Here is an 18,565-nt window from a genome sequence, read left to right on the forward strand (position 1 = left end):
ACTTAAGCCCAGAAGTTTGAGGCTATAGTGAACTGTGATTGCAACATTGCACTGCAGCCTGGGCAACAGCAAGACTCGGTCTTAAACACAAAGAAAACAATGGTATGAAACCTCCTGGGGTTTAGAGTGTTCCTGGGGCTGAACACTCAGACTTGAGAGGGGTCTGAGAGTATTAACTCCTGACTGACATCCAAGGCAGTTAAGGTTAGGCTCACAATCAACCCCACAACACCCAGGGCCTCGTTAAGACACTATTCCCTACCCCATTCCTGAAATCACTTTAGAAATGTTTTGTTTACTCAGTCATTTGTTCATTCATTCAACCACTGCTGAGCTTTCCTATGCATGTAGTGCACAGTCAGGAGGAATGCAGACTTCCAGGCCAAATGCCTGGTGTTCTAGTCTCAGCTTTATTATTTGCTACCTATGTGGCCTTTGCTAAGTCTTAACTTCTTTGTGCCCAGTTTTCTGATTCAAGTGAGGTAGTTACAGTCCCTGCCTCTTAGGGCTGGTGTGAGAATTTGATACAACAATCCATGTCAGTGTCAGTGTCAGTATCAGTATCAGGCCTTCAGGCATCCCTCAGTGCTGGGGCACAGAGACTGCTGCCGCCGGTCCCTGCCCCTAGCCACGGAGCCACAGACTGAAGGGTGATGATTTATTGGTGCCTGTCTACAGAATATTGGAAAGGAAAAACCTAAAGCTCTGATGTAGAACTAGCCAGTGGGCCCTCAAAGGCAGGCTGTGACCCCTCATGACTCCTTGGGAAATGTGGCTTTCAGGACAGCCCTGTGGTTGGCTCATTTTGGAATGTGGGTATAAAGTCCCTTGCAGCAGTTACATGCTGCAGAGGAGCTTGGGACACTGAACACACTCAGCTTCCAGGCCGAAATGAGGTAGGTTGAGGTGTTCACAGCTGCAGAAATGACCCAAGTATGGGCTGCTCAATTTCTCTTTACCCAGTTGTGGGGGTGATGCAGTGGCAACTCTGGGACCCTGAACTCAAGTCCTACCACCCTTCATCTCTCCATCCGGGATCCACATCTTCACTCTCACCCTATCCTGGGCCCCTCCATAATGCACATGTCTCAGCTGATGAAGTTAGCTCTGATGGAAGCCAGGGTAGTGGCCTCTGACAGGGAGCCAGATGCTAAAAATATCTGATGGTTGTCCTCTTTGCAAGTTAAAGACCAGCATTGGAAGCAGTGGCTGGGGACTCTCCCGCACACTGACTCTCTAATGCCTTGGAGTACAAGGGTCCCAGGTATGCGGTCCTGCTCCCCTAGATCAGAAAATTTATCTAAATGGTGCTTTAATCTGGGAGAAGGCCAGGCCTGTGGTAGGGCAGATGGAGGGGGCTGTGCTGGAGATATGGCCCTGCAGGCCTGTGATTCTCAGCAGTCGAAGCAGCAGATGCAGCGGTGCTGGACCATTCAGCCAGCACCAGCTTAGAAGAGCATGGGTGGTCCAAATTATCCTGATCCCCCTGCCTGGGCCATAACAAGCTGGAGACCAACACACTGTCCCTCACTATGATCGGCACAACCAGTTCTACAGTTGAAACTGATGGCTGTTTCTTTGGTTACCAAATGAAGTAGCAGGTTTGTGTTTGGGGCCATGTGGTACAAAGAGTATCTATTTTTTGACGCTCAAACCACACCCAGAGTGGTGAGGAATGCAGTGTCCAAGACTGACAAAGGATCTCAGAGTTATGGCTCAGAGTCATCCTGGGGCCGATGTTCAGGCAGCGGAATAATGGAGGAATCCTCCACGCCACTGGAACATTCTCCTGTGCACTATGCCTGTCTCTCTCCCTTGTCTCACCCCTTGCCTCTGTTGCTCCTAAGCACACCTGCTTGAATACTTACTTAAACTTGGGTGTCATGCATCCGAATAGTATTTTATCATTCCAGGTGGTCGTTTTGTGACATGAAACTCACAGCTCATACTTATAGATGCCCTCTTCATTCAACATGTTCTTCATTCTGTGTCCAGTGCCTTGCTCTTGAGAGTCGCACTGGAAGACATTACCTGCTTATTAACATCCCCTCATGCATTAAGTACTGATTGGGTACTTACTATGCACCAGGCCCTCATGAAGCTGCATGTAGTTTCACTACAATTATGGCCAAAAAGAGTTTGGTCTCACCTGTCTCTACATACATAGCATGTGCCAAGCTCCAAATAACCAAACCCACCCATAGAAGGACTCCAGTGAGGATACTGAATCATATTCCCAGCTGGGATGACAGCTCACCAGCCATAGAAATAGGGCCAATAAAACAATGACTTAAAGAACAAAAAAATTTCTCTGTAAGGTAATAGTTCTAAGGTGACGGGGTGGCTGTGCTAGATGCAGTCACAGGTCCAGGTGGCTTCTCTCTTGTTGCTTTGGCATTCCAAATGCATTGTCTGCATGGACAGAGCTGGGTTCCAGCCAGTGGGAAGGGTGCTCATATCCTAAGATCTAGACTGAGAAGGGGCACACATCACTTCTCATGTTCCCTTGGGAACCCAGATATCTGGCTATATCTGCCTGCAAGGATGTTTGGAAAATGTGATACCTGGCTGGACGCAGTGGTTTGTGCCTGTAATCCCAGCACTTTGGGAGGCTGAGGTGGGTGGATAATCTGAGGTCAGGAGTTCAAGACCAGCCTAGCCAACATGGTCAAACACCATCTCTACTAAAAATATAAAAATTAGCTGGGCATGGTGATGCACACCTGTAATCCCAGCTATTCAGGAGGCTGAGGCAAAGGAATCACTTGAACCCAGGAGGCAGAGGTTACAGTGAGCTGAGATCGCATCGCCTCACTCCAGCCTGGGTGACAGAGTAAGACTCTGTCTCCAAAAAAAAAAAAAAAAAAGAGAGAAAAGAAAATGTGGTACCTTATAAAACTTCAATAATTATGGAGGAAGAAGGAAAGATTGGATTTTGGTGGACCCTGGGTAACCCTCGATATGTTCTCCTTGTATCTAATGCAGCTCTTTGTGTGTTTATAACATAAATGTACCCAGATGATAAATGTTGGTTGTTTTGCTTTTTAAGAAAGGAGACCTGAGCCTGCCATACTGAGTCTATGGACAGTTCCACAGCAATGAATCAATGCATCTATAGAGGAATGGAAGAAAACAAGGAAAGGTAAAAATAATTAAATAACTTAAATAATTAAAAATTTAAAAATTTTTGCATGCAACAATTGAATGCAACAGAGGGCTTCCTTTAAGCCTGCATAAATCATCGAAGGCCGTCAAGGATCTGGAGATAGTGCTGGGCATGGTGTCTCATGCCTGTAATCCCAGAACTTTGGGATGCTGAGGTGAGAGAAGACCCACTTGAGCCCAGGAGTTCAAGACCAGCCTTGGTAACATAGCGAGACCTCATTTCTACTTAAAAAAAAAAAATTAGCCAGGCATGGTGATGTGTGCCTGTAGTCCCAGCTACTTGGAAGGCTGAAGTGGAAGGATTGTTTGAGCCCGGGAGGTTGAGGTTGCAGTGAGCCATGATCACACCATTATACTCTAGCCTGGGTGACAGAGTGATGAATGCCATTTTTCAGTATGAGGGGATTTTTTCATATTCTGTATGCTGGTATTACAGGCACCTGCCACCACACCTGGCTAATTTTTCCTATTTTTCGTAGAGATGGGGTTTCACCATGTTGGCCAGGCTGGTTTCAAACTCTTGACCTCAGGTGATCCACCCAGCTCAGTCTCCCAAAGTGCTACTATTACAGGTGTGAGCCATCAGCCCCGGCCTAAAATTAATTTTATTTAGAAATAAGTAGATAGCTTTTCCTTGCTAAAAATACAGATGAAATCCCCATTGACTCTTATTTCCATTCCCAGCTCCTACCTCACCCCTGTCCTTCCCAGAAGTAACCACTGGGGTCTACTTTGCACATTTCCTTCCATAACTTTGGGTTAGTTATCTAGATAGGTAGAGCAAAAGTCATTCCTTCCTTCCTTCCCTCCCTCCCTTCCTCCCTCCCTCCCCCCCTTCATTCCTTCCTTTCTTTCTTTCTTGTTTTTAAATATGTACCATCATACTATGCTTGTTGGCCTATTTTGTTGCCCTTTTATGTATTCAATAATATGTCCTAAAATGTTTTCAAGACAGTATATGTGAATCTACCTTGTTTTTATACTGCAGCCAGGTGAATAGTATGAGGGTCCCACTGTTTATTGGGCCATTTCCCTGATGGTGGTAGTTAGTTTGGTTCTGTTTCTTGCCCTTATGGTAATGCGGTGACATGCTTTCTGGTATGTTCCTCCTGAGCACATGGGCAAGAGTTCTCTAGGGAGGTTGCCAGGGATTAGTTGCTGGGCCACCCTGTGTATGCCTGTAAGATCTGAAACTTCACAGTTCATTCTCCAAAGGGCACTGCTTGTCATCTGGGTGCCAGATCTCCTATTTGCCCACTGTTCTGCCATGCCTGAGATCTTCTGCTTTTTAATTTTGCTAGTCTATTGGGTGAATGATGGTGCCTTTCTGTGGTTGTAATTTCCTTCACCTCCTCTGAACTCAGGATGTTCATCTTCTCAGGACTCTGTTGCCTGGCTTCATTTCCCGATGGTGCCACAAGCCTCTGTCCCCACAGGGACCCATCCACCTATCCAGAGTCCCAGGGCCCCAAGGCATCTGGGGAGCCCCGCCCTTCCCAGGTGCTGCTGCTGCATTGTTTTCTGAGAAGCACCCAAGGAGTATACTTATTCTCCCCCAGGAGAGTCCAGCCCAGGATCATCTGCTTCTCTTTCTAACCCTGAGGGGCTCCAAAGAGCCTGGATTTCCCTGCTTTTATATCCTCCACTACCATCACCACTGCCATCAGTGTTGGCCATGGTTTGAGTATTTACTATGTCAGCTTCTGCCTGGATCACTTGGCCTGTTTATCTCATTTAATTCTCACAGCGATCCTCCTAGGTTGGGAGTTGTGTTGTTTCCTCCCATTTTGTGGCCGTTAGGCAACAGACAGAAATGTATTCAAAACCAACCCAAATAGTAAAAGGAAAACAGCAAAACGTTTCTTATCGTGGAGCCCTGGTTTCTACCCAGCACTCTCACTTGGAGTAACAAACAGACTCACATTTATTGAGTGCTGAGTTCTATTTAATGAGCATGGCTTTGGGGCCATCACACCCATGTTTGCAATTGCTTTGACTACACGCAGTTGTTATTCAGAATCTGTGGTATTCCCAGAGGAGAGCAGAGTTGAAAGTGGTGGCTTTGTCCCCTCCAGCATATGAACACGGGCTCCCGCATAACACCAGCACCACTGGTCTTGGGTACAGTTAGGGATGGCAGCCTCACCCATGCCCATCCAAAATGTTTCTCTGCAAAGGGGTTTTACAGGTTGAGCATATTTGTCATGGGAGTACATATACTTGCTCAGGAGAAAGGTGCCCACTGAGCTCTGCAGGGAGAGGAAGCACTTCACTCGCCCTCCCTAGGCCTAATCAGTCAACCTACCCTGACATGTTTAACTTTGGGTCTTTTTTTTTTTTTTTTTTTTTTTTTAAAGAAAGAAAAAAAAAGGAGTGAAGGAGAGGAAGAAAAAGAGGGAGAGAGAACGGGAATGTACTTTTATTCTAAAAATGGGTATTAATAATGGCCAATCAATATTTTGTGTATTTAAGGTGGAGAATGTATATTTTGTGTATTTAAAGTGGAGAGCTCTATAAATATTTATTGACTTTACTTGTTCCAGATCTGAGTTCAAGTTCTGAATATCCTTATTATTAATTTTCTGTCTTGTTGAGTCTAAATCTCTTTATGAGTCTTATGCATCTGGGTGTTAGGGTCGTTAGCTCTTGTTGCATTGATCCTTTTACCACTATATCTTTGTTGCTTTGAAATCTGTTTTATCAGATGTGAGAATTGCAACTCCTGCTTTTTATTTATTTTTGCTCTTCATTTGGTTGGTAAATCTTTCTCCATCCCTTTGTTTTAAATCTTTGTGTATCTTTGGATGTGAGATGGGTCTGGATGTAGCATACTGTTAGGTTTTGGCTGTATCTTTTGATTGGGGGATTTAGTCAACTTAAATTTAGAGTTACTGCCATTTGATGTAAACTGGCTATTTTATCCATTCGTTGATGTAAATTCTTCTTTATGTTGATGCTCTTTACTTTTTGGTATATTTTTAGAAAGGCTAATACTGGTTTTTCCTTTCTATGTATAATGCTTCTTTCAGAAGCTCTTGTAAAGCCAGCCTGGTGGTAATAAAATCTCTGAGTACTTGCTTGTTCATAAAAGATTTTATTTTTCCTTCAATTGTGAAGCTTAGTTTGGCAGGATATGAAATTCTGGGCTGAAAGTTCTGTTCTTTAAGGATGTTGAATATTGGCCCCCACTCTCTTCTGGCTCGTAGGGTTTCTGCTGAGAGATCTGCTGCAAGTCTAATAGGATTCCCTTTGTGGGTAACCTGACCTTTCTCTCTGGCTGCCCTTAGTATTTCCTCCTTCCTTTCAACCCTGGTGAATCTAACGATTATGTGCCTTGGGGTTGCTCTTCTTGAGGAATATCTTTGTGGTGGTCTCTGTATTACCTGGGGTTGAATATTGTCCTGCTTTGCTAGACTGGGAAAGTTTTCCTGAATAATATCCTGAAGAGTATTTTCCAGCTTGGATTCATTCTCTTCGTATTCAGGTACACCTATCAAACATAAATTAGGTCTTTTCTCACATAGTCCCATATTTCTTGGAGACTTTGCTCATTCCTTTTTATCCTTTTTTCTCTATTCTTGTCTTCTCGTTTTATTTCATTAAGTAGGTCTTCAACCTCTGATATCCTTTCTTCTGCTTGATCAATTCGGCTATTCAAACTTGTGCATATTTCACTAAGTTTTTGTGTTGTGTTTTTCAACTCCGTTAGTTCATTTATATTCCTCTCTATATTGTCTATTCTTGTTAGGATTTCGTCAAACCTTTTTTCAAAGTTCTTAGTTTCTTTACATTGGGTTAGAACAAGTTCTTTTAATTCCCAGAAGTTTCTTATCATCCACCTTCTGAAGCCTACTTCTGTTAATGGCACATAGTCCTTTTCCATCAGGGCTTGTTCTGTTGCTGATGAGGAACTGTAATCCCCTGTAGAGGGAGAGGGGTTCTGATTTTGGGTATTCTCAGCCTTTTTAGGCTGGTTTCTTCCCTTTGTTATAAATTTATCCATCTGTCGTCTTCACAATTACCGCCTTTCTAGTTGGGTTTCTGAGTGGACACCCAGTTTATTGATTCCCAGCGCTGGAATCCGAGCAACCCACTGCACCGGCCAAAACAGCCGCGTTGAGACTGATGGTGCTCTTCTGCCCGGGAATCTCCTCCCGTTTGCTGCACCGGCCACAAGAGTCATGCTGGCGACCCGTGGGGCCCTTCCACTGGGAATCTTCTGGTCTGTGAGCGATGAAAATTTGAAAGCGTGGCGTCCTCTCATTCTCTGTGCTTTCACTGGGAGCTACAATCCCGAGCTGTTAGCGATCAGCCATCTTGGATCTCCTCTAACTTTTGGTCTTATTCTAAGATCAAGAAATTGCAGACAGAGTGCAATTTCAGATGCCTTTCTCAGCCCCCGTCATCTTATTATATATTTCAGAGACATAAAAATTTAGAGCCAGGAGAAATCCTAGATTCTTTGTATTTAACTCTTCATTACAGTTTTAAGCAGACAGACCCAGAGTGATGAAATGATTGCCAGATTCATGCTCGCACGTCACCAGGGGCTGGCTCTGGCTCATTCTACAACATCACGGCTACCTCCTGTGCAATTATTAGGAGACTTATCTGCTCTTCTTCCAAAACTACAGCTGATTAGTGGTTAATATCTTGCAGGAAACTAGCCCCTTGAATGATTAATTGATTGTTCATTTGGTGGGCATCGACTGAATACTGCTGTATGCACCAGGGACAAAAGTATGGGTAAGATATGAATTCATAGGGAATTCAGAGTCTGGCGTCTGTGGGGGAGGTAGTTGCACACACTGTGAGCAGTGGCTGAGGGGAAAGCCATGAATCTACGTTGGTCGGTGGGGATAATAGTAGTATCTTCCACAGTGGGTCATTGGGGCTGTTCGGAGTTAATCATTGTGAAGCTCTTGCATATATCAGTACCCAATAAAGGCAGCAATTTTCATATTTGTTTGCTTATTTTTAGTCCTACATAGAGTGAAGAACCTATCAGGAAAGTGATAGACTTATGTTTCAGAAATGGTAAGGAGTAAACACAATTTCTCATCTTACATGTATTTATCTTTTTAGTGTCACTCTCACCTACTGGACTGCAAACCTCATGGGCCCAGGTATCACCTCTTGTGTTCACCATTATTTACCAAGTGCATGGCACACAGTAGGTACTTACTAATATTTCTAGACCAGTGAGTGAAAGGGGTGGAGTAACCAGGATCCTTGAGATGAGGTGCTGAGATACAGCTGACCAGCTGGAAGAACCACAGATCAGCCGGGGCCAATCCCACTCCCTGAAGGACTGCGGCTCCCTGGAATCCCTGCCCACAGGCCATACTTCCCTTTCAGAGCTACAGTTTTGTCCTGTGATTTATGAGCAGTTTGTCTTTTAACCAAGTGACTTTATTGTGAGGAGAACTTTTTGCATAGCATTTATTGACTGAGCAATAATTTCTTGCTACTTCTACTTCTGAATGCTAACTTACACTTTAGGGGCCCAAGAATATAGGATTTCTAGAAGATAAATACCCTGGAGAGTACAGTTTTCTGTGGGCATCAGTGACTGTAGGCAGATAGTGCATCTCTGTGCCTCAGTTTCCTCAGCTGTGTAGCAACAGAAGCAGAATTTCTGAACAGTTTCCTGGGATGCAAAGGAGAGAATTTTGAGGGGAAAAAATCCTTGTCCTTCTCATAAATTCTTCCTATGAATGGACCTATGGTGAAATGGTTGGATAGTTAGGACTTCACCATGATGGAGAAATGGAAAGGTTTAATTTAGGTCATGTGTTCATTCATTCATTTGGTCAGTCAGGCAACAATCATTCTATTGCTCAGTGGTCCTCAGCACTTCAGGAAAATGTTCAATAAGGGATTAGGCTTTCCCTGCAGAGTCTTCCAGGCTCACCCTGTACACATATATGTCTGTTTTTCCAAAATAAAAATCTCCCCTGGTTTGCTCACCTATTCAGTCTGTGTTGAGTACCTCCTCCTTCCCGCTTCTGTTAGACTTTACTCACCTGGAAGGAAGGGCCTTGTCTGGTGCAGGGATGCCTGACAGCTGGCCCAGGCCCTGCCCATGTGTGGCTCTGGTGGACTGAATTGGCTAGAAAACAGAGTGATTTGTAGATGGCAACATGAAGGACTTGACCCAGAATTGCAATTTTCCCCGGCGCCACATGCGGTTTTCATGCTGCAGGGTTAGGCTGGTTTGTAGAGTGCTTGGAGCCCTCCCTATTGATGTGTGGTTTCGCTCCTTGCTCTTAGGTGCTCCTTCTCCTTGATCCATGGTATCAGCTCCCATCTTGGCATTAGGCCAGGGCTGTTTTGGTCATTGATTTTTATTAGCTGTTTGTTCACTGTCCAAAAGGCTGTTTGGGACCTGCTCTGCTTCCCCTACCCTTCAGAGGTTTAGCTGCTGACCTTGAGAAGGCACAAACCCAACAGAAGGGAGAGTGAGAGCCTGAGGTTTGCAAACTCTCCTGATCTTGGGCTCTGTGACCCAGGGCAAGGCACTTCACTTCTCTAAGCTGTCTTCTTGGAGAGCCCGTCAGCATTCCCAGAGTCTGCTTCTTAGAATATGGTTTCCTCTTTACATTATTAGGTATGGCAGAGGAAAAAATGGGGTCTGTTGCCAAACTTGTTTGCCTGGTGCTGGCCCAGCTCAGTTAAATGGGGCCCTTTTTGCAGACCTCATCAGAGCCTATAAAGTGCCCCTTTGCATGCAGAGGTTTCTTAGGGAGGGCAGCCCTCTACATCTGCTACTGTAGAGGTCACCCCAGGGATGTGCTTGATTGGGTCTTTGAGCCTTCACCCAGTCCTTCAATTATGTGATCAGGACAATGAGATAAGTAGATGCTATTTACAGATGAGGAACCAAGGGTTGTGGAGGTGAAGGGCTGAGCTGTGGTCACATAGCCAAGGAATGGAAGAATTAAGCCCCAGATCTGGTCTGCTAAACCTTGGTCCTATTTTGTCGTGTGTGTGTGTGTGTGTGTGTGTGTGTGTGTGTGTGTGTGTTTTCCCAACCATTATCTGCCCCTGTAATGGCCAAAGGCATGGATTGGAACACATCTTGGAAGATTTGCTGCAAAGTCACTAAAGAAGCTCCTTGGGGCTGGGTGCGGTGGCTTCAGCCTGTAATCCCAGCACTTTGGGAGGCCAAGGCGGGGGGATCACGAGGTCAAGAGATCGAGACCATCCTGGTCAACATGGTGAAACACCATCTCTACTAAAAATACAAAAAATTAGCTGGGCATGGTGGTGCGTGCCTGTAATCCCAGCTGCTCTGGAGGCTGAGGCAGGAGAATTGCCTGAACCCAGGAGGCGGAAGTTGCGGTGAGCCAAGATCGTGCCATTGCACTCCAGCCTGGGTAACAAGAGTGAAACTCCGTCTCGAGGAAAACAAAAAAAGAAGCTCCTTGGTCCTCTGGTGAGCATGGCTAATCCTCTACACAACAAATTATAATGCCCGCTGATTTGGGCGCTTTTTCTATACATTGGCTCCAAACATCATTGCAGCCTGGTGAACAACACATATTGTTCATCTCTGTTTTACAGGTGAGGAAATAGAGTTCTAAAGTACCTGCTTCTATGTCTCGGGTAATTCTAGGGCTTGGGCTTAAACTTGCACTTCAATTTTTTTTTTTGGGCGGGGGAACAGAGTCTTGCTCTGTCGCCCAGGCTGGAGTGTAGTGGCTTGATCTCAGCTCATTGCAACCTCTGCTTCCTGGGTTCAAGCTATTCTTCTGCCCTGGCCACCCGAGTAGCTGGGATTACAAGTGTGCACCACCCCATCTGGCTAATTTTTTTGTATTTTTAGTAGAGACAGGGTTTGACCATGTTGGCCAGGCTGGTCTTGAACTCCTGGCCTCACGTGATCCACCCACCTCAGCCTTCCAAAGTGCTGGGATTACAGGCATGAGCCACTGAGCCTGGCCTACACCTGCACCTTTGACACTCCCAGGGAAAGCCCTCAGTCTTCTTACCACCTGACCTGCTTCTTTTCTGGCTGGGTCCTCCTCCTACTTGCTCCCGGCAGACTGGAGCCCCTCTGCAGAATGGGAGCAGCTGCTGTTGCTGCTCCAAGGGTGGTAGTGGGCTTCATCCCAGGCAATCCATTGAGGTGCAGAAGGATGGGCATTGGGAGCCAATCAGCATGTTTCTAACTCCAGGCAGTCACCTTTTCATAGGGTGGCCCCAGTGACCAGGGGAACTGCCAGGAGGGCGTTAGGGGAGGAGGTGAGTATTGTGGCCCAGTTGTTGAAGTTTCCCAAGTCTCAGTTTGCCCATCTGTGAAAGGCGGATAACAGTGATACTTAGTTCATAGAGTTATGCAAGGATTCAGTATGGTAAGAAATGCTTAGCTCCGTCACTGGGCATCTGGCCAGTGTCTAGCACATGGCATTAGTCTGTTATCAGTTCGTAAATTATTCTCCCACCAACTGCAGAGCCAAGGAGGAGCTCTCAGAAATGCATGCCCTCTACTTTTCTGTGACAATTTCTAGCATAGGGTAATCACATTTAAAAAATGCATTCTACAGTCATTTGAGTACCTACTATGTGCTAAGCACTTTTTTGGGCACGCTGGGGGCTACAGCCAGACATGGACCTTGCCTTCAAGCAGCTTACAGTCTCAAAGGGGAGATGAATATAGTAAGAGGAGACGAGAAAGGCGTAAGGGCTTGGCAGTGTCTGGCACCTAGTGCACAATCAAGAAGTATTTAAAGACACACACACTACGCGGCCTCTGATGGACGCAGCACTCTCAGGTGGCACCATGTAGCACAACAGGTAGGAAAAGAATGTCTCTGAGGGGTTTTGCCTCTGGCCCACACTCATCTGGTGAAGAGGAAGCTCCCTGGCCTTGCCCAGGTGGGGTGGATGGTGGCATGTAAAACAGCAGCTGTCCTCATGTCGTGCTCTCAATGGGTAGAAACCATATACATCATGTGAGTCTCCCTCCTGGGAAATCTGATGGAAAATTCCTGCCAGGTGAGTATGACACTTTCTCTGGAGGTGAATCAACTTTTTCAACTCTAGGAGTTAAGTGTTGGGCTTAGCTGTGCAAGGGTTGGGTGGGGCATCTGAACCTTGTATTTTTTTTTTAAGAGACAGTCTTGCTCTGTCACCCAGGCCGGAGTGCAGTGGTGCGATCATGACTCACTGTAGCCTCAGCCTCTTAGGCTCAAGCGATCCTTCTACCTCAGCCTCCTGAGTAGCTAGGACTACAGGCTTGCATCATCATACCTGGCTAATTTTTAAATATTTTGTAGAGGTGAGTCTCACTATGTCGTTCAGGCTGGCCTCAAACTCCTAAGCTCAAGTGATCCTCCTGCCTTGGCCTCCCAAGGAGCTGAGATTACAGGCATGAACCACTGTGCCCTGCCTCCCTCATTGTTATGGGCTCACTGGGCTCATAAGGTACAAGTTATTAGATGCCTTGATTAAGTGCTGGCTTTGTCTGGGGTATTCTGCTAGGGTGTGAATGGGGGAGTCTTGAGGATACTGTTCTTTAGGTGAGAGAAGAGCATGGGAACTTGAGTTTAGGCTTTCCCTAGGAATACTTCTGGGGCTTGAGCTGAAGGTGGCTTTTGTCCCACCTGTGTGCAGAGCCCGAGTAGGAGGAATTGTCTTCTCTAATGATGAGTATCTATCGAGGCTGTGTGCCAGGCCCCGTGCTGGGCTCAGGATACATCAGTGAGCAGGGTAGGCAGGGTCCCTGATTACAATCTAATACAGTCCCTGCCCCGGAGGACTTTGCAGTCTGGAATAGCTTTTTCAGGGGCAGAAGACTCAAGAGGAAGCAAAAACAAGGGTGCTGTAAAGGAGCCCTGAATGGCTGGAGGGAGGCCCAGGTTCACATCTGGCTTCAGGACAGGGTTATGGTAAGGGTTAGGGCAAATGAGCTTTCTGGGGGGAAAAGCTCAGACTCTTAGCATTTCAACTTTAACATGCTAAGACAGAGTTCTGAGATGTGTACAATCACTCTTCCCAGTGTGTGCCAACTTCAGTACCCACTGCATTAAGGTTTGTCTAGCCATTCCTCTGAGTGCAGTTTCTTTATCTCTGAGGTGAGCGGGTGGGACTAGGTCATGTGAAATCCCTTGGTAAATCGTGGAACATTGTGTCGATGTAAAGACAGTGATGGTTTCTCACAGCTCTGAAGTGTTATGATGAATACTGTCTCCTAACTCACCTACTCAGGATCTAGATTCCCTCCATTGCCCTGAAACCTCTTTGACAGCTCTCTTCCTTTCCCCACCCCATCTCGGCCCAGTCCTGGCGAAAGCACTGTATTTGATTATTTCATCTCTTTAGTCTCCTTCAATCAAGAACAGAGCGCTTCTTTACTTTTGCCTTCCAGGGCACTAGCATTTTGAAGAGACAGATCCACGTTCTGTGTTTGTCTGGGTGTGTCTCTGCAGTGCCATTTACTTTGGTCCTCCAGTTCCTCCCCTTCCATGTGCTTCACGTGAGCCTTGAGGCTAGAGTCCAGGTGCAGCATTTACAGTGAGAGGCCCTCGTGGGTGACGTCACTCCAAAGTCAGGATGACCCATGCTGGTGATACTGAGTTGACACCCTGGTGAAGGCATCCGCCTGCGCTGGTTTTGGTTTAGATCAAATAGAAATATTATATTGACCATAATTCTAACACCTATTAGAAAGGAGAAGCATTTGTAAAAAAAAAAAAAAAAAAAAGAAAAAGAAAAACGGCTCTTACCCTAAACACAAGGTGGATTTTTTTTGTTTTTTTTAAATTACAGAAAGAAGCCATATACAGGTATAGCTCTGATTTTTTTTTTTTTTAAAGACTGTCAAGTAAAAGTGAATCTGTTTGCTATTGGCCTTCCAGGCATGGTGGCTAAGGGAGATATTTCAGAGACTGCCCCCTCCTTTTTTTTTTTTTTTTTTTAATAACTCTCCTTTTTGATAGATCTAGGTCAAATTGGAGTAGAGTGTTCTTGATGAAGGAAGCTTCAATGTTCTGTTTATAACATTTAGGCAGGAAACAAGATTTCTGCAAAGTTAGAATGTCGTGGTGGAATGGGCACTTTGGAGCGTGGTGGGTTCCTGAGTGCTGTGTGCAGTGTAAGCATGTACCTGTGTGTTGCTGTTTTCTCAAGGGAGTATGAAGAGTGCATTGGGGTGCCCAAAGCAGCATCAGATGTGACAGAAAGAAATCAACCCCATGCCAATTTGGAGAAGGCATGGTTTAAATTAAAGTCAAAGAAGTCTATCTTGAGGCTCTGCTCAGTGCTGGGGGCATTGTCGTGGGTGTTGCGAATGGCACAGACTGACTCTTGTGAATCTTACAGTCCAGGAGCACACAGACCTAAACAAGCCATTCCCAGGGCAGTGAGCTTGTGACAGGGAAGTGTGAGGATCTGTGGTCCTTTTGGGGTGGACCTAACATTCCCCGTGGGAGGTAGCAGACAGAAAATGGAAGCATCTGTGAGGGATAGCCAGGTAAAGAGCAAACCACGTGGAAGGGGTGGTGTGCGCCAAGGCCCTGAGTCCACGGAGATGAGATGTGGTCAGTGAGACTGGATCATGGCATATGACGGGTCTGGGAGGCCTCTGGGCTGGCAGCACTGGGCCCTCTTGGGCCTTGGTAGTGAAGAGCTTAGACCCTGTCCTAAGGGTCCCAAGAGGCCACTGAAGTGTTTTAAGTGGCTTCTTAAATCTGATTAAATCTGCATTTTGAGAAAAGACCTTTGGCTAGAGTGGGAATAAGATTTGGAGGGAAGCAAAACTCAGGGCTGAGTAACGAACTAGGGGTATTGTAGCCATCTGGGAGAAAGATGATGGAGGTCATAAATACCTGTTGAGAATAAGTAAGTGGATAGCTTGGCTGACCAATGGAGAGAGGTGAAATCGTGAAAAACATTCAGATGGTAGAATTGAGAGTGGATCTGGGGACTGAACAAATCCATCCATCCACCTATAAAACCAACATCTCTTGAGACCCTTCTGTGCATTTGGGACTGCGTTTGGGGTAGGGGTTCTGCAGATGTGGTGGTCTCTGCCCTGATGGAGCTTACCTTCTGGTGAGAGAGACAGACCATAAAGAGATGTATGAAGCAGGATTAGCTGGTGGTGCATGCTATGGGGAAAGATAGAGTGTGTGATAGGGTGAGTGTCAGAGGGTGGAGTTTTAGATAGGGACACAGGGAGAGCTTTTTTGAGAGAATAACATTCAACCCAGACCTGAATGTGGAGAGAGCAAGCCCTGCAACCTTCTTGAGGAAAATCATGGCAGGCATCAGGGACAGCATGTGCAAAGGCCCAGGGGCTTAGCTTGCATGAAGAATGGCATGCAGGTCACTACAGATGTTGGTGATGAGACGGTTGCATGTGTGGACCAATCTGATCAACCCTGCTACTGCGAGTCATGTCTTGAAAGATAGGTCCTCTCTTCCTGTGTTGGCAAAGACGGGGACCTGCTGGGCTTCCTCAAGTGACTGGACAGGGTAGTCTCAGGAGATTGGTTCGCAGTCACCAGAGATGGTTGAGCCTAGGCAAGATAAGTGCCTGGTTGGTGCTGTCTATGTTTGTGAGTTTCAAGCATGCCACCAGCATTCACACTGGTAGAGAAGAGGAAATGTGGAAGAGCACAAGAAGGAATGTATTTCTGGAATAATCATTTATGTTAGCTGGATCACTAGCATGTATTATGCTTCTTTTTTTGTATATAGGAAAACTATTGATTAACTTTTTTTTTTGAGACAAGGTCTCACTCTGTTACCCAGGCTGGAGTGCATTGGGGTGATCATAGCTCACTACAGCCTCAAAGTCCTGAGCTCAAACAATTCTCCTGACTCAGCCTCTTGAAGCTAGGACTACAGGCACATGCCACCATGCCCAGCTAAATGTTTAAAATTTTTTTGTAAAGACAGGGTCTCATTGTGTTACCCACACTGGTCTTGAACTCCTGGACTCAAGCGATCCTCCCACCTCAGCCTCTCAAAGCACTGGGATTGCAGGCTTGAACCACCATGTCCAGCCAACTTCGTTTATTCACGTTGATTAATATTATCTAGTGTTCCTATTTGCTCTAATAGTTTTACAGATCTTATTATAAGATCTTACTATATTTTTGTGGGGAGGGATTTTTCCAGACATAATTATATCATCTGCAAATTAATACAATTTTGTTTTCCCTTCCTTTCTAATCAGTATGACTTTTTTTTTCTTGTAATTGGATTGGTAAACACTTCTTGAATAATGTTAACTAGTGGTGGTTGTAGGTCCTTCTTTCTTTGTATCCACTTCAGTGGGAGTGCACTAATGTTTCCCTAGGAAATGTGAGGCAGGCTTTCAGTTTGAGCTATGTATCTCTTAAGGAAGTTTCATTCCATTCTTGTTTTGTTAAGAGGTTTTTTTTTAAATCAGAAATATATGTTGGAATTTAATAAGATTGGCATCTAAGGAGACATCTGTTTTTGTTTTTTCTTTCGACTCTGTAATGAGCTGAATTATATTGGTAGATTTTCTAATGTTGATCCATCCTTTCATTCCTGGGGTGAACCACAGGTGTCTGTGTTTGGTTACAGCTGTACTTTTCAAGCATGGAGCTAGTTTCCGTCATTTAAATTAGTATTCCATGAAGATGAACTTGGTTTATCCTGTGGCTTAGACTAATACTGAAAGGATAGCTTTCCTTCATTTTGAGGCACTGAAGCTAGAGGGAATGAACAAATCATTCATCCATTAGATCAACTTACATTTATTGAATGCTTAATATCTGCAAAATGCTGCTGGGTGGACAGCCTCCAGTATCCCTTGTAACTAAGAGACTTAGGATTCTGTATAATGGTTTTGCTAGTTAGGAAATGTTATTGTTGTTGCAAGTGACAGAAATACAGTTCAGTCAGGACTAAGCTGCATAGGGAATGTAATGGCTTACAGGAATGGAAGCCCAGGAGTAGATAGCCTCAGCCATGGCGGGACCCAGGGGCTCAGTGTGATTAGGCCTTGCTGTCACTCTGCCCTTCTCTTGGCTCTGCTTCCTTCTGTGTTGGCATTATTCCCAGGAAGGTTTCCTCTCTGCAATACTGGCAACTCCAGGCTGGCATTTGACTCCAGCTGTGGAGCAAAAGCTCATCATTCCCACTTGTTCCAGCCTAACTTCCTGAGTGAACTCAGATTTGTTCACACCGTGGGCCTTGTGCTCTTTCCTGGAACTCTGGAACTTGGGGGTAGAGGATGGAGTCAGCCTCATCTGAACCCATGGATGGAGAGTGGGGGTGGGGTGTTCCCCTAGTGGGAGGGCCAGATGCTGTTACCCACACATAGGGAATTGGATGCTGGTGGCAGACACCCCAGATGTTCACACCATCTGAGCCAGTGATCCCCTTTCCTTTGTGGTCTTCACTGTCCTTTTTCACAGGTGAGAAGGGAGTTGGCAGGAAGCCGTGATTTCTGACTCCGCCCCAGGGTCCTGTGAATCAGTGACAGAATCAGGATTTTACGTCCCTACCTGAAGTTCCAGGCTTTATTTGCTCCACTAAATTAGGCGTAGAAACCTGTAATCCTAGCACTTTGAGAGGCCAAGGCAGGTGGATCACTCGGAGTCAGGAGTTCGAGACAAGCCTGACCAATATGGTGAAACCCTGTCCCTACTAAAAATACAAAATTAGCTGGGCGTGGTGGTGCACACCTGTAGTCTCAGCTACTTGGGAAGCTGAGGCAGGAGAATCACTTGGATCAGGGAGGCAGAGGTTGCGGTGAGCTGAGATCACGCCATTGCACTCCAGCCTGGCAACAAGAGTGAAACTCTGTCTCAAAATAATTAAGTAAACAAATTAGACATAGAAATAGAGAGTTAAAGCATCATCTGTGCACCTTGAGGCTTGATTATTAAAGAAAAGGTTTTCCCAGGCTCACCCTTACCCCTCTTAGCCACATACAACAATTCCTCTTGTCAATTCTGTATTGTTCTCTTTTCATTATGAACTTAGAAGGTAGATGCCTTTAGAAAGCTGTCTTGGATGAGATATTGAATACTTTATTTTGAGCCTTTATAATAGCAAACCTTTTTTTTTTTTTTCATTGTTGTTGTTCGAGATGGAGTCTCACTTTGTTGCCTAGGCTGGAGTGCAGTGGTGTGATCTTGGCTCGTTGCAACCTCGGCTTCCCGGGATCAAGCGATTCTCCTGCCTCATCCTCCTGAGTAGCTGGGATTACAGGCTCACACCACCATACCTGGCTAATTTTTGTGTTTTTAGTAAAGACAGGATTTCACCATATTGGCCAAGCTGGTTTCAAACTCCTGACCTTGAGATCCATCTGCCTCAGCCTCCCAGAATGCTGGGATTACTAGCATGAGCCACCGTGCCTGGCATAGCAAAGTTTTAATTTGGCAAAATATTGCCTGATCTGATGTGGCAT

The 18,565-nt window shown here is 45.5% G+C and overlaps 1 protein-coding gene across 13 annotated transcripts in view; it reads left to right on the top strand.

Moving 5' to 3' along the window:
- Positions 1-18,565, top strand: part of ARHGEF3 (Rho guanine nucleotide exchange factor 3) — a 348,474-nt gene that overhangs the window by 44,693 nt on the left and 285,216 nt on the right. For 9 of the 13 annotated variants that reach the window (XM_078351854.1, XM_078351855.1, XM_078351856.1 and 6 more), the window contains exon 2: positions 3,050-3,142. The exons of the other annotated variants lie outside the window; for them this stretch is intronic. In XM_078351854.1, coding sequence (XP_078207980.1) covers positions 3,081-3,142 — 62 coding nt within the window. In that variant the 5' untranslated portion in view covers positions 3,050-3,080. The remainder of the gene's footprint in view (positions 1-3,049; positions 3,143-18,565) is intronic. 13 annotated transcript variants of the gene reach the window in all.

The sequence above is a fragment of the Callithrix jacchus genome, chromosome 15, assembly GCF_049354715.1.
Source record: "Callithrix jacchus isolate 240 chromosome 15, calJac240_pri, whole genome shotgun sequence".
NCBI classification, from domain to species: Eukaryota; Metazoa; Chordata; class Mammalia; order Primates; family Cebidae; genus Callithrix; species Callithrix jacchus.